General features: G+C 42.2%; 1 protein-coding gene across 1 annotated transcript in view; it reads left to right on the plus strand.

The window, feature by feature from the left end:
• The window catches only part of LOC120509481 (neuronal acetylcholine receptor subunit alpha-7-like), a 55,917-nt gene that overhangs the window by 32,156 nt on the left and 4,646 nt on the right, over positions 1–19,115 (plus strand). Inside the window, exons 5-9 of the mRNA XM_039724133.1 lie at positions 784–863; positions 2,077–2,244; positions 3,913–4,107; positions 5,381–5,467; positions 17,115–17,224. Coding sequence (XP_039580067.1) covers positions 784–863; positions 2,077–2,244; positions 3,913–4,107; positions 5,381–5,467; positions 17,115–17,224 — 640 coding nt within the window. The remainder of the gene's footprint in view (positions 1–783; positions 864–2,076; positions 2,245–3,912; positions 4,108–5,380; positions 5,468–17,114; positions 17,225–19,115) is intronic.

Consider the following 19,115-nt stretch of genomic DNA (forward strand, 5'->3'; position numbering starts at 1 on the left):
GCATGCAGGATGGTGTAGTGCAACATAGACCTGCACATAGCCACTACAGGCAAGGCTCTATAAGCCAGGGGATCCCTCTGTGGTTAATCTCTTCCTAAGACACCCTCTGAAACAAACCCCCAGACCTGCTTCTTTGAAGAATCGTGTCCTTGTCTGGCTCATTACCCCTTTAATTATCTCAGAATTTTGGAAGAGTAAAGAAATTCTCTATCCTTGGTCCCTTTTGCTCTTGGAGTTTCAATGAATCTCCTCCTACAAGCCCCTAAAATAACTTCTCTCCAGTGGTTTCCTCCAATGCTAGAAGCAAACTCTTGTCCTCTCTGCATGTCAGGAGAATGCAGAATTGTTATGTCAGGCCACAATTGCTGTTACAATGTATCTGTTACTACAGATATCTGGGTAAGGTAACAGATAGGTGATTTATGTGTGAGCTCCCTCATTTTGACAGGTGACCTAGAGAAGCTTCATTGACCCAACTGTCCAGTTTTTGGATACAGCTAATGTGACACTTTTGCTTCTTTTCCTTCTGCCTTTTTTCTGAGACATGCAACACTCTGTCTCTCACTTCTTTGAGGACATTGCAGCAAGGCAAGCAGCCTGCCCAGGTGCAGGCTGACAGTAACTATGAGGAACTGAGATATTTATCAAGGGTAGACACTTCACACAGATGTAGGAACTTAATTCAGCCAAAAGATTATTTTTATGTTGACAGTTACATCTTTACTCACACATCATCTTGCTTTTTCTTTATTTTTGTTCTGTTTTGTTTATCCTGTGTTACAGTGCAGATGAAAGATTTGATGCAACATTTCACACAAATGTGCTAGTGAACTACTCTGGATCCTGCCAATATATTCCTCCAGGTAGGGCACAGAGAGTATTTGTTTATTTTTAATCAAGTAATTTCAAGCAGGTTTCCTTCATGAATGAAACCAAGGTGTTAAAAGCCCGCTGTGGAAATTTTGCAACCTAATGTTTGCAACCTTGCAAACATTATTAGAACATCTCATAATGGGACAGACCCACTATGAAAATTTTAGTCCATTATTAGTGGCATTTATACTTTATGAAGCAGTAAAATGTTCTCCTGAGCAGTTTGCTCAAAACATCCAGAGGCCCATCGAAAGTAAGGTGGTGCACACCATGTCATCTTGTTTCATGTGCAGTCCAGCTAGGTCTGTTGTGTGGAGAGGTGTGTGAGCAGACATGACCCCAAGAGCAGCACTTGCTCAGCATTGAAGTCCTTCTTGCCAGGCTGAGGCTAAAAATCCAGGTGAAATGACAAGCTGGGGTTGGTCTCAGCCAGCTGGGCCCAAGTATCAGTCTCTTTTAATCTGTTTTACTGATTCCCTGTCTTCATGGTTCAGCATGCAGGACTCACCAGCAAACACAGAGGCTATCCCTCAGTTGCTCACTGTGGTGGACAAAAAATTCCTAAACTTTGTGTCATAGCATAAGCACTGTCCCCAAGCAGGTCCACAAGGCCCAATGGGGATCAGCAATGACTTCCCTCATTGCTGCTCCCCTGTTGTTCCCTATACATTAGACCCCTTAAAGCAACCGAGAACATGAACTAGACACGTTCAGAGTTAAATTCAAGTCTCAGTTACCACACAGATGATAAAGGCCGGCACTGAGCAAGGTTTAGGACAATAATGTATTTTCAAAGGGCCGTGGGTCTGAGGCATGGCCTGTCCAGGAACTCCTTTCAAAGAGCTGGTCACAGCACAGTAAGTCCCTGGGGCATACTCTTTGCTCCTGTCAGACCAAACAACACTGCCTGTAATTTGCTAGGGCCAGCTGGCACTGGAAAACAGGCTGGGCTGCTCCTGGGTGACCCCAGTATGCCAGGCAACCTACCTCAAGGCTACAGTGAGAGAGATCTTCACTGGTGGAGGAAGGGAGGTAATTCCACTCATGGCAGCATCTTCCACCTGCAGTACTTGTTTGGTTACCCCATGATGATGGTATCACACAGAATTTTTGAAGAGAAAACTTGGTCACAATCAGAGACAGATAAAGGTAAGATGAAATGCACCCTGAACAGGCTTGATCATGACTTATTTCTATCTACAGGCATTTTGAAGAGCACATGTTACATTGATGTCCGTTGGTTCCCCTTTGATGTGCAGAAGTGTGATTTGAAGTTTGGCTCCTGGACTCACAGTGGCTGGTTGATTGACCTGCAGATGCTCGAGGCTGATATTTCCAACTACATCTCAAATGGAGAATGGGATTTAGTGGGTAAATTGGCCAACCTACAAATTTTCAATAGTCTAGTTGTCAAAGGCAAACCTCAAATATATAGAAATAATATATCAGTTGGACATGGAATATAAATATTAAAAATATAGTTCTAAGAAGAAGCAAAAAAAATAGGAAAAAAACCCCACATATCAGAGACAGCCTTTCAGCAATGTTCATTGTACTGTGTCTGAAAACACTGTGTTCTGAAGCAATTGCCTGCCACTGAGTACATAAATGAAAGCTACTAGTCCTGACACATTTGAGCAGTTTGTCAGTACTAAATTTGGATGTGTCTCATGTAGGTGCATGGAACACTACTGTCACATTTACTCTAATCAGCAAAATTGATTGGTGTAAAAAGTATTCCAGCAACACTTTTACATAAATGGATCCTTCTCATCCAGAAAAACATCAAAGTGTATACCAGTACATAAAATGCACAGATTAGTATGTCTCTCTTCCATGCTTTGGAAGATACCTGTATTTTCAAAAGAACTTATGTCCAGAACTAGTTATTCAGAGAACTTCTAGTAGGTTATTTTGAACTCATTTATGTAGCTGTAAGTCACAAGCAATGTTACAGAAATTGATGGAACTTAGCCAGCTGCAAGGAGACGTTACAAAAAATACATTTATCTTCTGGTCTGTATATACAGACAAGGAAATAAGTGCCCTGCCCAACTGCATGCAGTATTTTTATCATTCAGGGCATCTGAGAAATTGTATTCAGTTTTATGAGAAGCCAGAAGACTCCATAGTGAAATCCTCCTAAAGTCCAGCTATTTCAGAGCAATCCTCTCTTCCAGTACTCCTTTACAGTGGGTATTTTGTCCAATAACTTTGCATATTTGTTTAAGAGTTTGTGGTTTATCTGCCTTCAACCCTGACCAGGGAGAACAAAACAGGGACTTATTTAGCTCATACAGCAAAAGCATTAAATAGCACCTCAGGCAAGCTGTGGCTATATCCTTTAAAAAGTCTTTGCTAAGCCTCTGCCAAAATGCACACATTGTCATATCATCTGTCATGTCCACACGAGCAAAAGAGAAATGAGCAATTTTGGCATGAAAGATACAAGGTGCTGAGTTCTTCCAGCTCTCCTGACATTTCCACTGCTCCTGCAGTCCCCATCATGGAGCATGTCAGGCAATCTGCTGCAGCGTGATCACCATGGGCAACCCTGCAGTACAGCTGTATTGGACAGCGATGTCTCTTAACCTCCAGATATGACAGACTTTGAGCTTAACTTGGCATCCTTTTTGATGAGTAAGCCTGTCTGTTTTTCCTGACAAAAAAAGAGCAAATATGTATAGAGGATCACAGTAGCACTTGTCACACAGAAAATCTGCTGCATGTAGTGGTAGTGGTAGTGAATATCACATCAACAGTATATTACCATTCACAGAATGTAGGAAGGCAGAATGCACATTCTTGAGGTTGTGATGCCCCGGACTGTTTTGTTTTGGTTCAGACGAGCTTTATTAGCTAAGCTGGGTTTGAATGACTGAGAAGGCATGAAAACAAGCCCTAGAAAATACAGAAGGTGGACCAAGAATAGCAGAGGTGATAGACATTGGCTCATAAACCATCACTTCTTGGTCCAGTCCTGGGAGGTAACTGGAAGTCCTGCATCTCTCCCCACTGCTCTGATCATCCTCTCTGTAGGTGTCCCAGGGAAGAGGAATGAGATGTACTATGAATGCTGCAAAGAACCATACCCAGATGTGACATACACTATCACCATGCGTCGACGCACCCTCTACTATGGCTTGAACTTACTCATTCCATGTGTTCTCATATCTGGCTTAGCACTGCTTGTATTCCTTTTGCCAGCTGATTCAGGGGAGAAGATTTCTCTAGGTAAGTGCTAAAATATTAATGTGTTTTACAAGCATGCTGTAAAATAGGAAAAAAAATACGTCATGGCACTATGTTGCTCGATGAAGATTTCACTAGAAGAGCAATACAATTACTTTTTTGGTTACAGGAACAAGGATAACAGCTTTCTGTATGGCATTCACACATCCTGTGCTATACATATAATATCTTGTGGACTGGGAGGAAGCTGATCTTGTTGCTGGCACAGGCGACAGTGATAATATTCTGTCATGCCTGTTGTCATGTACTTTAGTACATCTCAATGCATTTCACAGCTCATTGAGTCTTTTTCAGATGGAACATACTAGGAAGCAAAGAGTGAAGGGCTGTGAACAGCAGCAGCTGGGCACTGGATGTTCAAAATTAGCTCCCAAAACACCTAGCCATGTGTCCCTTGTGAACACAGCCATGGAAGGGCTAAATGAGATTTACTGTTGTCTGTGTTGATAAAAATGAAAAGGGTCTCCTTCCAAGAGGAGACAGGGAAGAGCTGTAAATACACCAGATTCGGACAGATGAGATATTAAGAGTTAATTGTGCATGATTCTGTCTCATGACAGAGACTCCTAAATCATATGAAATGTCCTCAGTGGGCTTTTTTTGGTTGAAAAAAAAGGTGCAGCCTGCCTTATAAGAAGTAAAGCACAGGCTATCGGGGGTACAATTGCTGTCTATGAAATATAGGATGGGGGTAAGGGAAAGAGTGATTTGAGCTGAAGTACAATGTTGGCATAAAAATAGGAGCTAATGTTCATGCATTGACCTTTTGATTTCTCAGTATCAGGATGGTTAAGTTTAGAAACAGCCTTTCCATATAGAATAAAGAGCTTCTTTTAAAACAGACTGCATGTCTTTGAGGGATGTTGTATAATATGTGATAGCAAAACCTAGGCTGCTGTCTGTGCCAGTCTCTCATAGCCCTTAACAACCATTTGGGCTTTGTGCAATGTTTTGGAAAAGCACTGTAGTTCACCAGTTTTACAAGCTTTGTTTCACTCAGCAAAAAAGATTTCTCCATTACTTTGAGAGAAGCAAGGGTTTGTGTGTATTAGAGAAAAATGAAAAGAGAGCAGATAGAGTTGCATCGAAAAACACTCACATTTGTGGAAGTTCTAATCTTCATTGACAGACATGAAGTCATGGGTTTGCCTTAGCTGTATATCAGGACAATGCTATATTTAACAGCAGAGACATCAGAGGAGCAGCTGCAGAGTTCATTTTCTTCATTCTACCCAAATATGTTCACTCCCTCCAGGTATTACTGTCCTTCTTTCCCTGACTGTATTCATGTTGCTCGTGGCTGAGATCATGCCTGCAACTTCTGACTCTGTCCCACTAATAGGTAAGTTGATTTCACAGTGCTTTGTGCACTGTGTGTGATGCCTGTTTGAGGACTGACTCTTTTTGTTACTCCAGTTTTGCATTCAGCAGTGTCAGGAATGTCAGCCTGGATTTCACTGTGTGCATGTATGAAAAGGACCTACATGAGGTTATAAAAAGGCACTGGAAATAATAGATAAGCAGGTAAATGCAAGGATTGGCAGGACACTGCAGAAATCAACACTGCAGAAAATTCATTTTTCTTCTTCTGCATTACACCACCTCCCTGCTATTACACAAATCCTTCCTGCCTCCCCTCTTCCCTCAATCTGAAGAGCAATTCAGGATACAACAGTCAAAATGCAAGTATATCATTGAAGCATTTTTAACATGTACCGAAAACTATGGGACAGATCATCATCTAGGGACTGTGGGCCAGACAGACATTGTTACAGCCTCTGTTTTTGTAGGACTGCCCCATTACCTTGGTCTCATGGGGCCTTACTGCAGGTTAGACAAAATAAACCTGTCCTATTTTATAGTCACAAAGAATGAACACTACCTGAAAGACCTGTGAGTAAAAATCAATATATCTAGGTGTTGATGGAAGATGCATTTCACAATTGTATAATGAAGGCCTCAAAAAAGTTATACAATGACTAGGTCAAAAAAACCCCATTTATTCAGACAGCTTCATTATCTGTCTTCAAGGGTTTAAGACTAGGCTTGACTCTGAGGAAGGAGGATATGCATGCAACAGTAAGGACAATGGCACTCATAGGCAAGAGTTTCTGAAAGCCTCCAAAATACTTATGCATCTCAGTGAAAGTCAGCATACTTTGAGTCATACAGGAGCTTCCAAAAAGCTAACCTCTTTCTGAGCATATGCCTAGGACACAATGGAGACAGACACAGTTCTAAGAGAAACTTGTGTGCAGGAAGGAGACACAAGCCATCTTGAACCACTGTTGACATAACTTTGCTGCGTATGATACATAACAAATCCCATTTAGAATTTGTAAAGGGGTACACTTGCCAACGACCAGTCCACTAGCTTTAACCTGAACAGTTTCTACTAATACAGTCTTCTATCATAGAAGGCAGGATTTGTAACCAAGAAAAGCAATGAATAATTATGTATCTTTACAGACTTTGATGTTGCAATGACAGACAATTTCTGCTTATCAGAGAATTCCTAAAGTTGCTGTAAATTATATCCACTACTCTCTCATTCTCTGCAAATATTTTAATTTCTTATTGAAGACAATCATGTTGGTCAGACATGATTTATTCTTATTAAATGTCGGATGGCTGTTCCCATCCCCACCCCGTTCCTCAACTGTCCAGAAATGTTCCCTGAGGACTTGCTGGCTGATTTACCCAGGGACAGAGTCACAGTGACAAAGCTCTTATTCTCTGAATTCTGTCTTTCCCCATCTCCTTGGTCTTGCAATGATCCCTTTAGGATTCGTGATGATCCCGTGGATTTGGGCAGGTGCAGATCTCACAATCAATCCATGAGTCCTTCCTTACCTATTGCTGGTCATATTCCTCATCTCTGAACCATCTCTAAACACAAAGATGTCAGAGACCTTGATGGTGCAAACTGAGGCAAAGTACACACTGCCTTGACCTTATCACTGTTCACTGTCACAAAATCATCCCCTTCTTTCAGCAGCAAGTCTATGTTTGCCTTGTTTAGCTGTTGTATAGTGTTTGTGTAGTGACAGAAACTCTTCCTGTTGCCGTTGATTCCCACACCAGCTTCAATTAATGAGTTTTAACATTTCTGACACTAACCACAATGACCAGATAGTTCTTCCAAATTTTCATTTTGTAGCCTGTCTCTGCTTCCCACAACCACATCTCTTCTGCAATGAAGCCCTACCATGAGTTCACAATTTAGTCACACTCATCTACTGGTGTGCTTACCTATTTCTTGCATTTGGAGGCACTGTGCTTTAAGCCCTTGCAGTTTTCCTGTGCTGTTTTATCTTTCAGAGCATTCCCTAGTGGGATTCCAGCTGCTAGTTCCTCCCAGAAATGACAAGTCTGTTCATCTGAAGTCCAAGCTCTATGCTCTGCTGTTCTTAGTCCTCATTCAATAAATGGTCCTGAGCTTCACTATTTCACAATAACTCCAGCCTAGGTTGCCACTGATTATTATGTTCCCAAACACTCCTTCATTGATAGTGAAGCACAACGTGCACCATTCCTGGTTATGCATTATACATGTGCTGTCTTTTCAGCAGTCATCAGGGTAGATCAAGCCACTGGTGGCAATGAGGCTTTGTGAGGCAAAGGTTTCTCTGAGTTGTTTTAAGAAGTCCCCATGTCCACTGTCTTTGCATAGTCTATTATGCACTCCCACCACAGAATCACTCCTTTTGGCCTCTTCACTGAAGCTGATCCACAAACCCTCCAGCAGCTCTAGTCCATCCTGACAGATGCCCCTCACATGCAAGTGGCTCCTTCATGTAACTTCTTCTCCTGAAAAGCTTCTGGTAGTCAGAAATGTCCCTCAACATCTCAGTTTTCCAGCAACATTATTTTTTCATGACTATGTGCAGAGTTTCAGTTCATCCTGCATATTCCCCAGACTTAATGTATTTTCTCACTCTGGAGGTGAGATCTTCCACCTTGTTTCACCATTCTTGAGGTCTTTCTTACTCTGATTACCCAATAGCATTTTTTTCCACCCTAGTCTGCTACTTCTGCATTTACATTTGGGTTGTTTTCCCCCTTCCACAGTATTTCTAGTTTAAAACCCTGACCCTATCTTTTTGCTCCACTCCAAATTTGCAGGGAGACTGCTTATCCATGTGGCTTCTGCACCCAAACAGCCCTTTTTCAGTAAGTGCTCAAAGCTGGGCTGTGCGCTTTTACATTATCTCGAGTTCTGAAAACCTTATCTTTACTCTAACAAAGTGACATAGCATCTTTTCCTCACAGTAGTCTTACAGGTGATCCCACAGAGGATATTTTAGCTCCGGAATAGAATATGCCAGGTCATGATCACAGTTTTTCGGTTTTTCAGTATGATCTCTAGTTCAGTTAAAATCCTCAGAATTAATACAAGGAAAAGGAGTACATTTGGAAAGTTCATTCCAGTTTTGAAGAATCAGCATGGTTAGGAGCAGGTTTCAGGAATAAACAAATCTTCTAAAGCATGTGGTTTGTGAAGGATGCTGACATTTTGATCTTGAAGTAGATAGATCCCTTGCTGCTCTGCTGAAGAGTCACTGTTATTGGTCTTCATGCTTATGGGGGCAGAGATACTTTGAAAATGTGACTCCACATGCTTTAAAAATCTGCATTATATTTTTAGGGCTTGAGTTTTTAGGAAAAAAAATACATCCATACCTCTCTGGATCTGCATGCACCCTCACAGCTATTTCAAAGCCACTAATGCCTAACATGCTGTACTTTCTTGTCTGACCTCAGCTTTAACTGCTGAACTCTAATAATATGGAAAAGTATCACAGCTGCTGTTGGAGTGTCTTTAGTGAGGTAGCAAAGGAGAACTATTCTAATACGGCACCGGGAAAAGTACTAGCTTTTGCAATCTAGAGCATATTTACAGTTATGTGGAAATCATTAGTTAGTTGCTCTTAGTTAAGGGGAACGTCAAATTATATTAATAAAAAACAAAGCACCTATCAGATTAAATAATCAGAAGTATGCAAGTGGGACAAGATGGTTGTTTTTTTGTACCTTTGCAAAGTGGGTCACCCCTTCCTTGGTAGGTGTTCTGCATTCTCTACCTGTTTATAAAGCTACCCAAAGCAGCGACTCTCTTACTCCACACATCCAACTTCCTCAGATGAGAGATTCCCATTTCTTAGTGGCCTACCGACTATCATGTTAATATATGTTAAAACAGGTCAACTTCTTTTCCTGTAAAGAGCAAGTGACAAGACTTGGCCTAGGAATCAGTCGCTGGCTGCTCAGCACTTTAGAGCACCAGGACCTGCTGCTCCTGCTGCAGGGTAGAGCTTTTGTATGTTCCAGTTGGACAGGCTGGCCCCCTCCTCTCACTCAGCTTTCTTGGGATTTGCATTCAAATCAGTAGCTCCTTGCCCAGCAGCATGTCTGCTCTTATGCTTCTCTAGCACACCTTCCCTTTTGGGGAAAATATTTATTTTCAAAGCCCAGTTTTCAACAGTACACATCTATGCAAAAGAAAGGCACCACACAATTTTAAAAGTTGAATCCTGCCCTTCCACAGAGATACCAATGAAAGGAGAAGGCTGACCCAAGGAACAATGTCTCTGTTTCTGTTTAAAACAGTAATCACCTCGATTACAGCAATATGCTCAATCATTTAAATCGAAAGAGTTGAAGGCCCATGACATCTACAAACATAACAGTTTGGCTAGAATCCAGCACATGTCAACTTTATGAACAATGATTCTTTCTCTACGGGGTACTGGAAGTCCCTCCTGGCACTTCAAACCTCCAGAGTGTAGCTCCTAAAAGACTGTCAGACCATGGCTATACAGCAGCAACTGTGTCCTAAACCTACCCTTCCTACTGTAGCTTAATCATGCCTCGCGGGAAGTGTGTCTTGCTGCAGCTGTGATTTTACTTACTTTTAATTTTTCTCTTTAAAGTTACCTTTATCAAGAGACCATATAAGTAGAAAACTGGAGTTCATTACTTGAGGAAAGTACGTACAGAAATGCAGAGAACTCCAGATGTGCTACACAACTAAATTACTGGTCTGACTGTGCTAATCACTGGGTAAAATCATAAAGCCTGGGTGATACAGCTCAGGTATAGGACAATTGTTTTTTTCTCTTTCTAAAAACCTATGTAATTATGCAGATTTGTTCTGCACTATAAATGCCAGTAATTTCATGTTGATTTTGTGCATCTTCCAGTCCCTACTATTGCACTTATCCAGTGCATTACATAGGAAGACATAACCAAGTCCCACTGTGTTGATTTCCTGGATCAGCAACTAAATCAAAATTTAAAAAATACTGCTATTAACAAGTACTGTTATTTTAATTAGAGCCTTTGTAAAAGATCAGGCTCTGCTTCTTGAAATTAAAGGACTAGGTAATTCATCTGAAAACTACATTAGAGGTATTTAGCTCTACACTGTAAGGACTATTTTTTTAATAAAGACATTGTGATCCATGTTAGGTGAATGGTTGAAGCCAATTATATTAGAGGTATTTTCAAACCTAAATGATTCCATTATTCTAGGTAAATAATAGTGGACAAGGATCTCGTTTTGGTAATGGTTATATGGCCATTTTTCAGGAAAGGATGAGTTCTTTCCTGAGGCAATAGATATGCACCTGAATTCCTTTAAAGTCTTCATATCCCTGATCTGTTCTATAAAACGGTGTTTTCTATCCAAAAGCAATCTTATAATTAAGACTAGGAAATCATGCATTAAGAAGTCACTAAGGAACAAATTCCTCGAAGTCAATACAGATTCCTAACTACAACTCTTACTTGTCATTACTATCCTTTGGCTGGATAAGATTAAGCCTCCTTAAGATTACACAGTTGGTGGTCATGTTGGCCTACATCCAGTGGTGGAATCCAAATAAAGCAGTGACCAGAATCAAATTTATCATGCACTGCTGTAGGAAACTCTTCAATAATGCCTCAGGATAAGTTGCTAGTTTGGGCTCATAGACTTAAAAGAACATATCTTCTAACGTAATACTTAGTTCTTTCCAAAACCAGCCAGTTCTTTAGAAAGACAGATCAATCTGCATCCCACGTTAAGTCAGACATGGCCAAATGCCATTACTCTGGAAAATTTAGGCCAAGCCAGTGAGAAGGGTAACCAGTACACCTTCCTGACTATTCTTTTCCCCTGCCTGCAATATGACGTCCGGAGGGGCAAAACTTTTGGGGCTGCATGGCACTGGCTGCGCTTCCCCCCACTTGCTGCAATTCTCTGTTTTCCTGTGCTACACTCCCACCACTGTGAGGACAGGGTGACACTGTACAGAGACAGACCCTAAAATGCCTGCTTTGAAAACTTCACACTGCTCTTTGCACTTGTATTGAGCTGAAGCTCTGCGGGCTTTGAGTTCAGGCCCTAGGTAGCTCAGGAGGTATAGTCACAGAGAAAAACAGCCAGTAGCACCCATGGCTGGACTCCTTCAGCTTCAGACTAATGCTGCAATAAGCTCTGACTTAGCAGCCCTCTGTCCATCCTAGCCCGTGCTCTGAGGAAGTAGCACTTTCAAAGTACTTTGTCAAAGCAGATAAAGCATGCTTCTGCCCAAAAGCCAAATATTGAAATGAGATGTTCAGATGTATCAGGCCAGTCAGATGATTTGTTTCTTTAGTAAACACTTTTTATTTGCAGTTCAAGGCTTCCCCTTGTACAGGAGAAGTAGTTAATAATTTCTGATTTTCTTCCATGCCAAAATAATTTCAAAGTGCTGCAAATCCTTATTTTCTACCAGCTCCCTCCAAAATAATACCACTGATTTTGAATTAAGAGTCTGTATTTTGCTTTAAAATGAGTTTATAGCAGAAAGTGGGGAACACCAGGAAGCTGATCTGTAGACAGTGTTTGAAACGGGGAACATGAGGTTTATAAATATGAGGAACTGGCTCTTCCTGTGGTTAACATTCATGTGATACTGGACATTTTGGCTGGATGTATCAAATGAAGCACAATAAAAATAAAGTTATCTCCATCTCCAGTTAGCAAAACCGAATTTCTCTGTCTTATTTTGCTAAGCTCCTCTGCTTTTTAAAAAATAACAATTTACTTGCTGCTCCATTATAATGATATTTTCCAGTTGTGTCCCTTCTTTGCTGTTCCTTACCATGCCTATGCCATTTCAGTAAGCATGAACACTTTGCACACCAGTTAAGTACCTTTGCAGCAAATGCTTGGGGTGATTTCTTGCATTTAGTCTTACAGCAAATGAGATTGGAAATTACTAGGACGGGGAAGTAATGTGGTGCTTTGTCACCTTCAGGATTTACAAATCATTTTAAGTTATGTTACTGATTGTTTTAAGTTATGAACATAAGGCATTAGTTGTTCTGACTAGAGAGAAAATTAGATTAATCCGTATTACATTTTTTGTCATCTTACAGTATGTTCTCAGCTGATGCCATCTCACTTTACTCTGTCCCTATTTGAGTTTTTGGAGTACTTTTCCCCCCTATCCTTTCATGGTCCTGTGTGGTACCTTGTCAGAATCAGGCCCCTGCTCAATCTCCTACATGAAACAGAAATTCTCATCCATGGCAGCTCTTACAGCTTCATTCCCCATGATCAGTGATGATTTTCCCAAATCCAAGAGTCTTGGAGGTTTTTTCTTTACAGAAAAATTAAACAAGAGAAAGTTTTACTTTTCAAACTCCCATTTCTATTTTTCAAAAGCATGTGAAAGGAGAAGAGTTTCAAAACACAAGTACCATAATCATATGTCCACTTATGTATTTCTTTTCTGTCTGTGTACAACAGTAAGTCATAAAGAGACTTTCTCCTCTATCTTTTGATTTTCTTGGTCTCTGAGTAACTCTGCCGTTGCCATTTGTAGACTGTCACAGCATCTGCCAGCAGCAAGCCTGGTCCCTGCCATAGGAGAAAAGAAGGGTGGTGGGAAGCCCCTCTGCTGGTATCTGAGGTTTTCATCAACTTGCACAGGCTTTAGTTCTCTCACCTGGAACATTTCCAGAAGGACCAGTGAATATCTCATTCTGAGCTCACAAGAAGCACAAAGCATTCAGCCCTGAATGACTGAAATTACTGGACTTAGAGTGGATCTAACCCAGTTATTCATTTCACGTGCAAAGCCTGATGTTTTCTGAAAAGATAGAATAGAAACAGGAACACCAGTGGGAGGCATCCAACATCCAACTTGATCAATGTGAATGCCTGAGGACAACACATGGGCATAGGACTTTGTAGGGGCAACAGCTTCAAAGCACTAAATGAACAAAAAGGATTTAGGATGGTTCCTAAAATACTGCCAGAAAGGTCTGGTGGCTAGGCCTGGTCTGTTGCTTGGGAGACAAAACCTCATTACTTGTCCCCCCCATCTACACCATGCCCCATCTCACAGGACAACATCCTATTTCTGTGCTCAGCAACGTCAGTGGAGAACCAGAAACAGAGTTTGCTAATTCAGAGCAGTATGGGGCTAGGGTAGAATGGGTGAAGATTGAAGTCCTGTGGCTCCAAGAGAAGTATTATCCATGAGCATTGTAGCTTGGTCCTTTAAGCAGAAAGGCTTCTCTGCTCACAGGGTTGCTGGAGAGGGCTGAGTCATAGTCATAGTCATATTCAGAGAGGGTGCCAGAGGTGATGTTGAATTCCACTGTGGGGAACTGCATGGAGTTCTTTTAATAATGGATGGTTGCGAAATTAAGCCAAACAAGGCAAACATTGTATCTGAGAACCATTTATTGGTAATGAAAAAACAAAATAAAAAGGATTTACTCTACCAAAGAGGGCTAGAGAAGATGGAGCAAGAGGAATTAAAATGGGAGAGAGGGAGGGAGAGAGGAGGCAGAAGGAAAAAGAGGATATTATCTCCAGAGGTTGGGGAGTGCCCTCCATGTCCTGAGGTTGTGCATGCTCCCTGCCTGTGGACAGCTTCTGGGGAGGACACGAGGTGAGGGGGATTGGGCAGGAGGGCCAGAAACCTGGACAGGGCTGGGGCGAGGATCATGGTGGTGGGCAGGCTTGGAGGTGTGCAGGGTTGGATACAGGTGGCTCAGGCAGGAACACAGGGCGTTGGTCAGGGACACGGAGGCAGGACAGACACGAGGGCGAGCAAGAGCCAGTAAGGGCAGGAGAGCCAAAAGGTCAGCTGGGGCCTGGGAAAAAGACTAAGCCTCAAGAAGCCCCCAAAAAGACAAAAGGCAAAAGAGAGAACAGGCCCCAGAGAGCTCCCAAGGCTTGTGATGCAGCTACTTTTTATATCCCCGGCTCCTCCCAAAGTCTGCCTGCTGACAGGAGACCCTTGGCCCTGCCCGATGTCCCAGTGCAGTCCATTGGCAGAGACCTGTTGCCATTGATTGCAGAGTGTCTCTGGGGTACAGTGCCTTCAGTGCTCCCCTGGTGGCTGCCTGTCCCATGCGAGACATGAACTGGAGGCCAGGCAAGGTCCTCCCAGAGACAAGGCTTTCCTCCATTTTCTCCTAGCTGCCTCCTGGACATGGCACAAGTGCAACGTCTCCCCTTTGTGCCTCCGACAACCATTGTTCAGGCATAAAAAAACTGAATTGGCTCCTCACAGGTGAACAGGGACAGCAGCCCTTGTAGCTGTCACCGGGTGATGGTGACAGCTGGTGCAAGGGCAAAAGACTGTCAGGAACAGAAATAAGCAGACTGGAAGATTAGGTCATGTTTTTAAGGAGGTGCATGGAGGACAGCACAGGAGTTTTCCTCATCAGTTCTCCTGCTGCAGTAAGACTATGTTTTTCTGCTGCCAGGAAAGAGAGGATGTATGATTAAACCCTGGAAGAAAAGATCAGAAATTCAGACCCATACCTTTTTCCTTTTTTTTTCTTTTTTTTTTTTTTTTTCTTTTTGCCTTGTGGGCACACCCACTGAGTTCTGAGGCTTTTCCTTCCCTTACAGGGGAGTGGCCACTAAGTCTAGACACAGGGTCTTAGCCATCCCTGCCTGGCTCTAGATTGTAAGGACAGTCAGGTTTTCAGTCAAGGAGATGCATGGGCATGTGATCCAGCAATTCCTTTGTGATCAATAGCTATTAGTTCTACCTTCTCCTCTTGCACAAAAGGAGGCAGCAACCTTCATCATATCTCCAGCTAGAGATGTGAAAGCCCTGCAGCTGTGCCAGTCATTGCTATATTTTTCCTCTACTTTCACTGTTGTGTCTTCAGGACTGGCAAAAGTCAGCCTTAGAGCAGTCCTGGGCATTTCCAGGACTTTGTGACTTTCTCTCTGAATACAGGACCTGCACCCACCTCGTGGGCAGAGATCTACCTGCCAGATCTCAGAGATATGTTGTACACATTTGACTGCCTCATACTAACACATAGGTCTCAAGTACCATGCACTATTTCCTCCATCCTTACTTTCCAACAGAAGACTTCAGTGTACCTTGAACAGGAGCACCCACTCCTCCCCTCAAAATGCAGATGACACATCTCCAGCCTCTTCTTTGCCTACCACCAGGCAAAACTATGACATATCTTTCTTTATGGGCTCCTGGCTCCCCTCTCGTTCCCAGTCTGTTCTGGAGAGAACTGTTTTCTATTTAATAGCTGTTCTATACAGCAGTTTCCTAACATCTGTTTCTGGGTTTACAGCATAAAAAATCCTGGGAGCTTCAATTCCTCTGCTAATCATTGTCTAGGATCTTGAGTCAGATATTATCAGGTTGTTTCCAAGTTTAACTAGGTGACTAATTTTCCAAGGATATGTGAAAAATCTTAGCTAAAGCCATTTAATGGACCACCATTTCAGTCTGGTGGCATCAAAATCTGCAGACTCATTTTGATGATATTGATGATATTTACTGACTCATGGCGGTGATTAAACCAAGAATATCAACACTGCTGTGTTTCTGTTACATGGGGAATGTAACAACTTCCATGAAACCTGGTTTCTGCTTGTGCCTGCTTGTTGACTCTATGAATAAGTGCAATAGAGACCTTTAAATTCATCTCACCCTCGGGACTATCCGTCTCATCTAGATACAGAATTCATTTTGTCATGAAAAGCCATACCTCTTGAAGCAATTGCAGCCTTGTTTTCAGGAAGGCCTTAGAACCTCATTATTTTAGGCCAGCTTTTTGCCCCCAGAGCAGTGGGATTTGGTATTAAGAAACACGGGCAGAACAAAACTTGCTTTGGAGCTTTGATTGAATTTTTATTTTTTCTTCAAGCTGCGGGAGGGAGGGCTGGGGGTTGCAAGAGGCTGCACGCTGGCGCAGTATGATGTGCTCTCCCACACTGCACCATAATGTCAGCCAACAGTAATGCTCCCTGGTATTTTGCCACTGAAGCTTTCAAATTCCCCATGGGCAATTCTGCTTTACGCTCCAGCACATCAACCTCACTTGGCATGAGGAAGCTATACTGCCACTTAGGAGATGTGGCTTCAAGCCTCAGTTCTGGCTTTCAAGATCTTGGTTTCTTTCCTGCACAGCAAATTTAGCACTGAAGGAAGCTTTACTGTTCTTTCATAGTAACTAGAACAAGTGTTTTGAGGTCTAAGAAGACTAATGAGAAATATGCCTAAGCACCTAGGAGCAATAGTGGGGCAAAGGTGGGGAACTGGTGACACTTTTTGAAGGGATACAGAGGCACCATGAGGACAGCATCTCTCTCCAGCACCTCTGCTGGTACCAGGGAAGGCCTAGGACTGGGAATGCTGGTGTTCAGTGGGTGTTGTCACCTCAACTTCTCACTGGCTGGCAGCAGGCACAAAGGTGTTCTTACTCTGAGGCCCTACACTCCTCTTCAGGGACAAAAACCAAACAGTTTTTACTTTCTGTGTGTTCTAGGCCTTCCCTCACAGGAGAGAAGGGAGCCAAGCAGATACACACCTCAAATGCACAAGTGTAGCAGACCAGAGAATAGAGTGTTCAGATGTGATGCAGTGCTTCTCAAATGTGGATCTCAAGGCATGGCCAAGGAATACTACGTGCTCTTTGTATTCCCCCACCTCGTAACCAAGTCCTCCTTTTGCTTGCAGCTCAGTATTTCGCTAGCATCATGGTCATCGTCGGTCTGTCTGTGGTGGTAACAGTGCTGGTTCTGCAGTTTCACCATCATGACCCCCAAGCAGGAAAGATGCCCAAATGGGTAAGCAGCTTTGGTGATAAACATTCTGGAGGTTACTACTGAAAGAAAAGAAAGTTGTCTAAAAGCTACAGTAAACTTGTTATAGGTGAGAGGCAGAAGATATTTTCCATTAATCTGAAGAGTCAGTCACAAACAGTGTAGTTGATGCTTATGTTTGCAATTGAAGGGAAAGAGCAAACATACTAAATGTGCTTTTCCACTAAAACCAGTTTCCCCTATTCTCCATTAAAAATAGTTCCTCCTATTTGGCCTTTGTTTTCAACCTTATGACAGAGTGAGTATTTGAGTCATTACAAAGTTATGTTATTCGCCATCCACTTTGCAAGTGCAGACCTTTAATTTCTTATCCAGCAGACACCAGTACTGACAGAATGTGCTAAACCAACGCTAGTCTCTACTGGGCAGTATGTCTGCTGCCATCTGATCTATTCCCTGTGCATTAGCATGTGGACTCTCTTTTCTCTGCATCAGCAGACTTTGTCAGCCCAGTGAGGTCTGGCACCAACGCCAGCTGGCTTTCAAATTGAGTGTTTCCTTTAGATTTTCAAGTTAGAAGAAAATTATGCTCTTTCTCCTTCTCTCCTTTTTAAAATAGATTTTAGAATAGACAAGTTGTGCTTGTATTTAGAGAATGAAAAAGGACAAAAGCAGAAGCAGATAGTCCTGGTCAACTATCTACCACCCTGTTTGTAAGAGTCTGGTTGTACAACAACCTCTGATATCTTCTTCACCACATTTTTCATGCTACACAATTATCCTGACATTTCCCAATTATTTCCCAAAGTGCTGTATGATTTAAAAACCTCTGACTTTCAAGGCAGCAGTGAATGTGAATTCTGGATGAAACTGCTTGTAGGCAAAATCTGAGGGCACAAATCTGGGAAACATGCTTCAGATGTCTTCATGGGCAGAGTCTGCAGCAGTGTAACAGAACCCATTTTATTGCTTTTTGAGGAGATCAGGCACAATGGCTCATGTTAGTCCTCCTCACAGGCTCTGCAAGTCAGCTCTTGCTCTCTACCAGTCTCGTGTTTTCTTGGCAGAAAACACAAAGTGCAACAATTTCTCATTCGGGAGAAGCCTTGTTCAGTGGCCTGACAGCTGAACTGGCATACATTACAAAACATGCCATCAGGAAGCAAAAACTGTGGGAAGCATAACTGGAAAGTGCAGATGATAGACTGTGAAAGGTATAGACCAGACATGTTGACAGGGCTGAGGGATCTCAGGAGGAAAAGAGCGAAGGTCAAGTGTGTAGGAAAGAGGCTGACCCCACAAAAGTAGGCACTTTTACTCTACAAGCCATGGCCAAGGCTCAATTAGAATTTGTGTTTGTATCTATTCTTTTTGTTGTTGTTTTGGGTTTGGGTTGTTTTTTGGTTTTTTCAATTTTTCCTGTCTATCTATGTCAGGTGTTTCTTACAGAGACACTTTGAATGACTTTTGCTCAGTAAAAATAAAAATAAAAAATCTGAAGTGAAGAAATAACTTAAGAAAAAATAAAATTTTTTGCATTACATTTTTCTGCATTTCAGGTACCAGCTGTTGCCCTTACCATTTACTTACTTCCCACAATGTTCTGTTCTTGTCAGAGCCAGGCATCAGTTTATTGCAAGCTCTAACCCTAATTAATTGGATATTGTTACAAGATTGTTCTCACCTCCTGTTTAAATGGATTTGTCTGCTGGAGTCAGTTGCAGGGAGAGGCATTGGACAATTGGGCATGTGTGGGAGCTTCTGCAGACCCAGAAGATTTGAATGGATGCATTTCCTAAACACAGCTGCTTTCTAAACCATTTGCAGTTGAGCAGTTTATTTTCCCTGCCTCTCTCTCAAGGGGTTCTGTACTTGCACTTTGCAACAGAAGAGGGAGGAGAGTGCCTGTTAGTGT

The sequence above is a fragment of the Passer montanus genome, unplaced genomic scaffold (assembly GCF_014805655.1).
Source record: "Passer montanus isolate IOZ18808 unplaced genomic scaffold, ASM1480565v1 scaffold52, whole genome shotgun sequence".
In the NCBI taxonomy this organism is placed as follows: domain Eukaryota; kingdom Metazoa; phylum Chordata; class Aves; order Passeriformes; family Passeridae; genus Passer; species Passer montanus.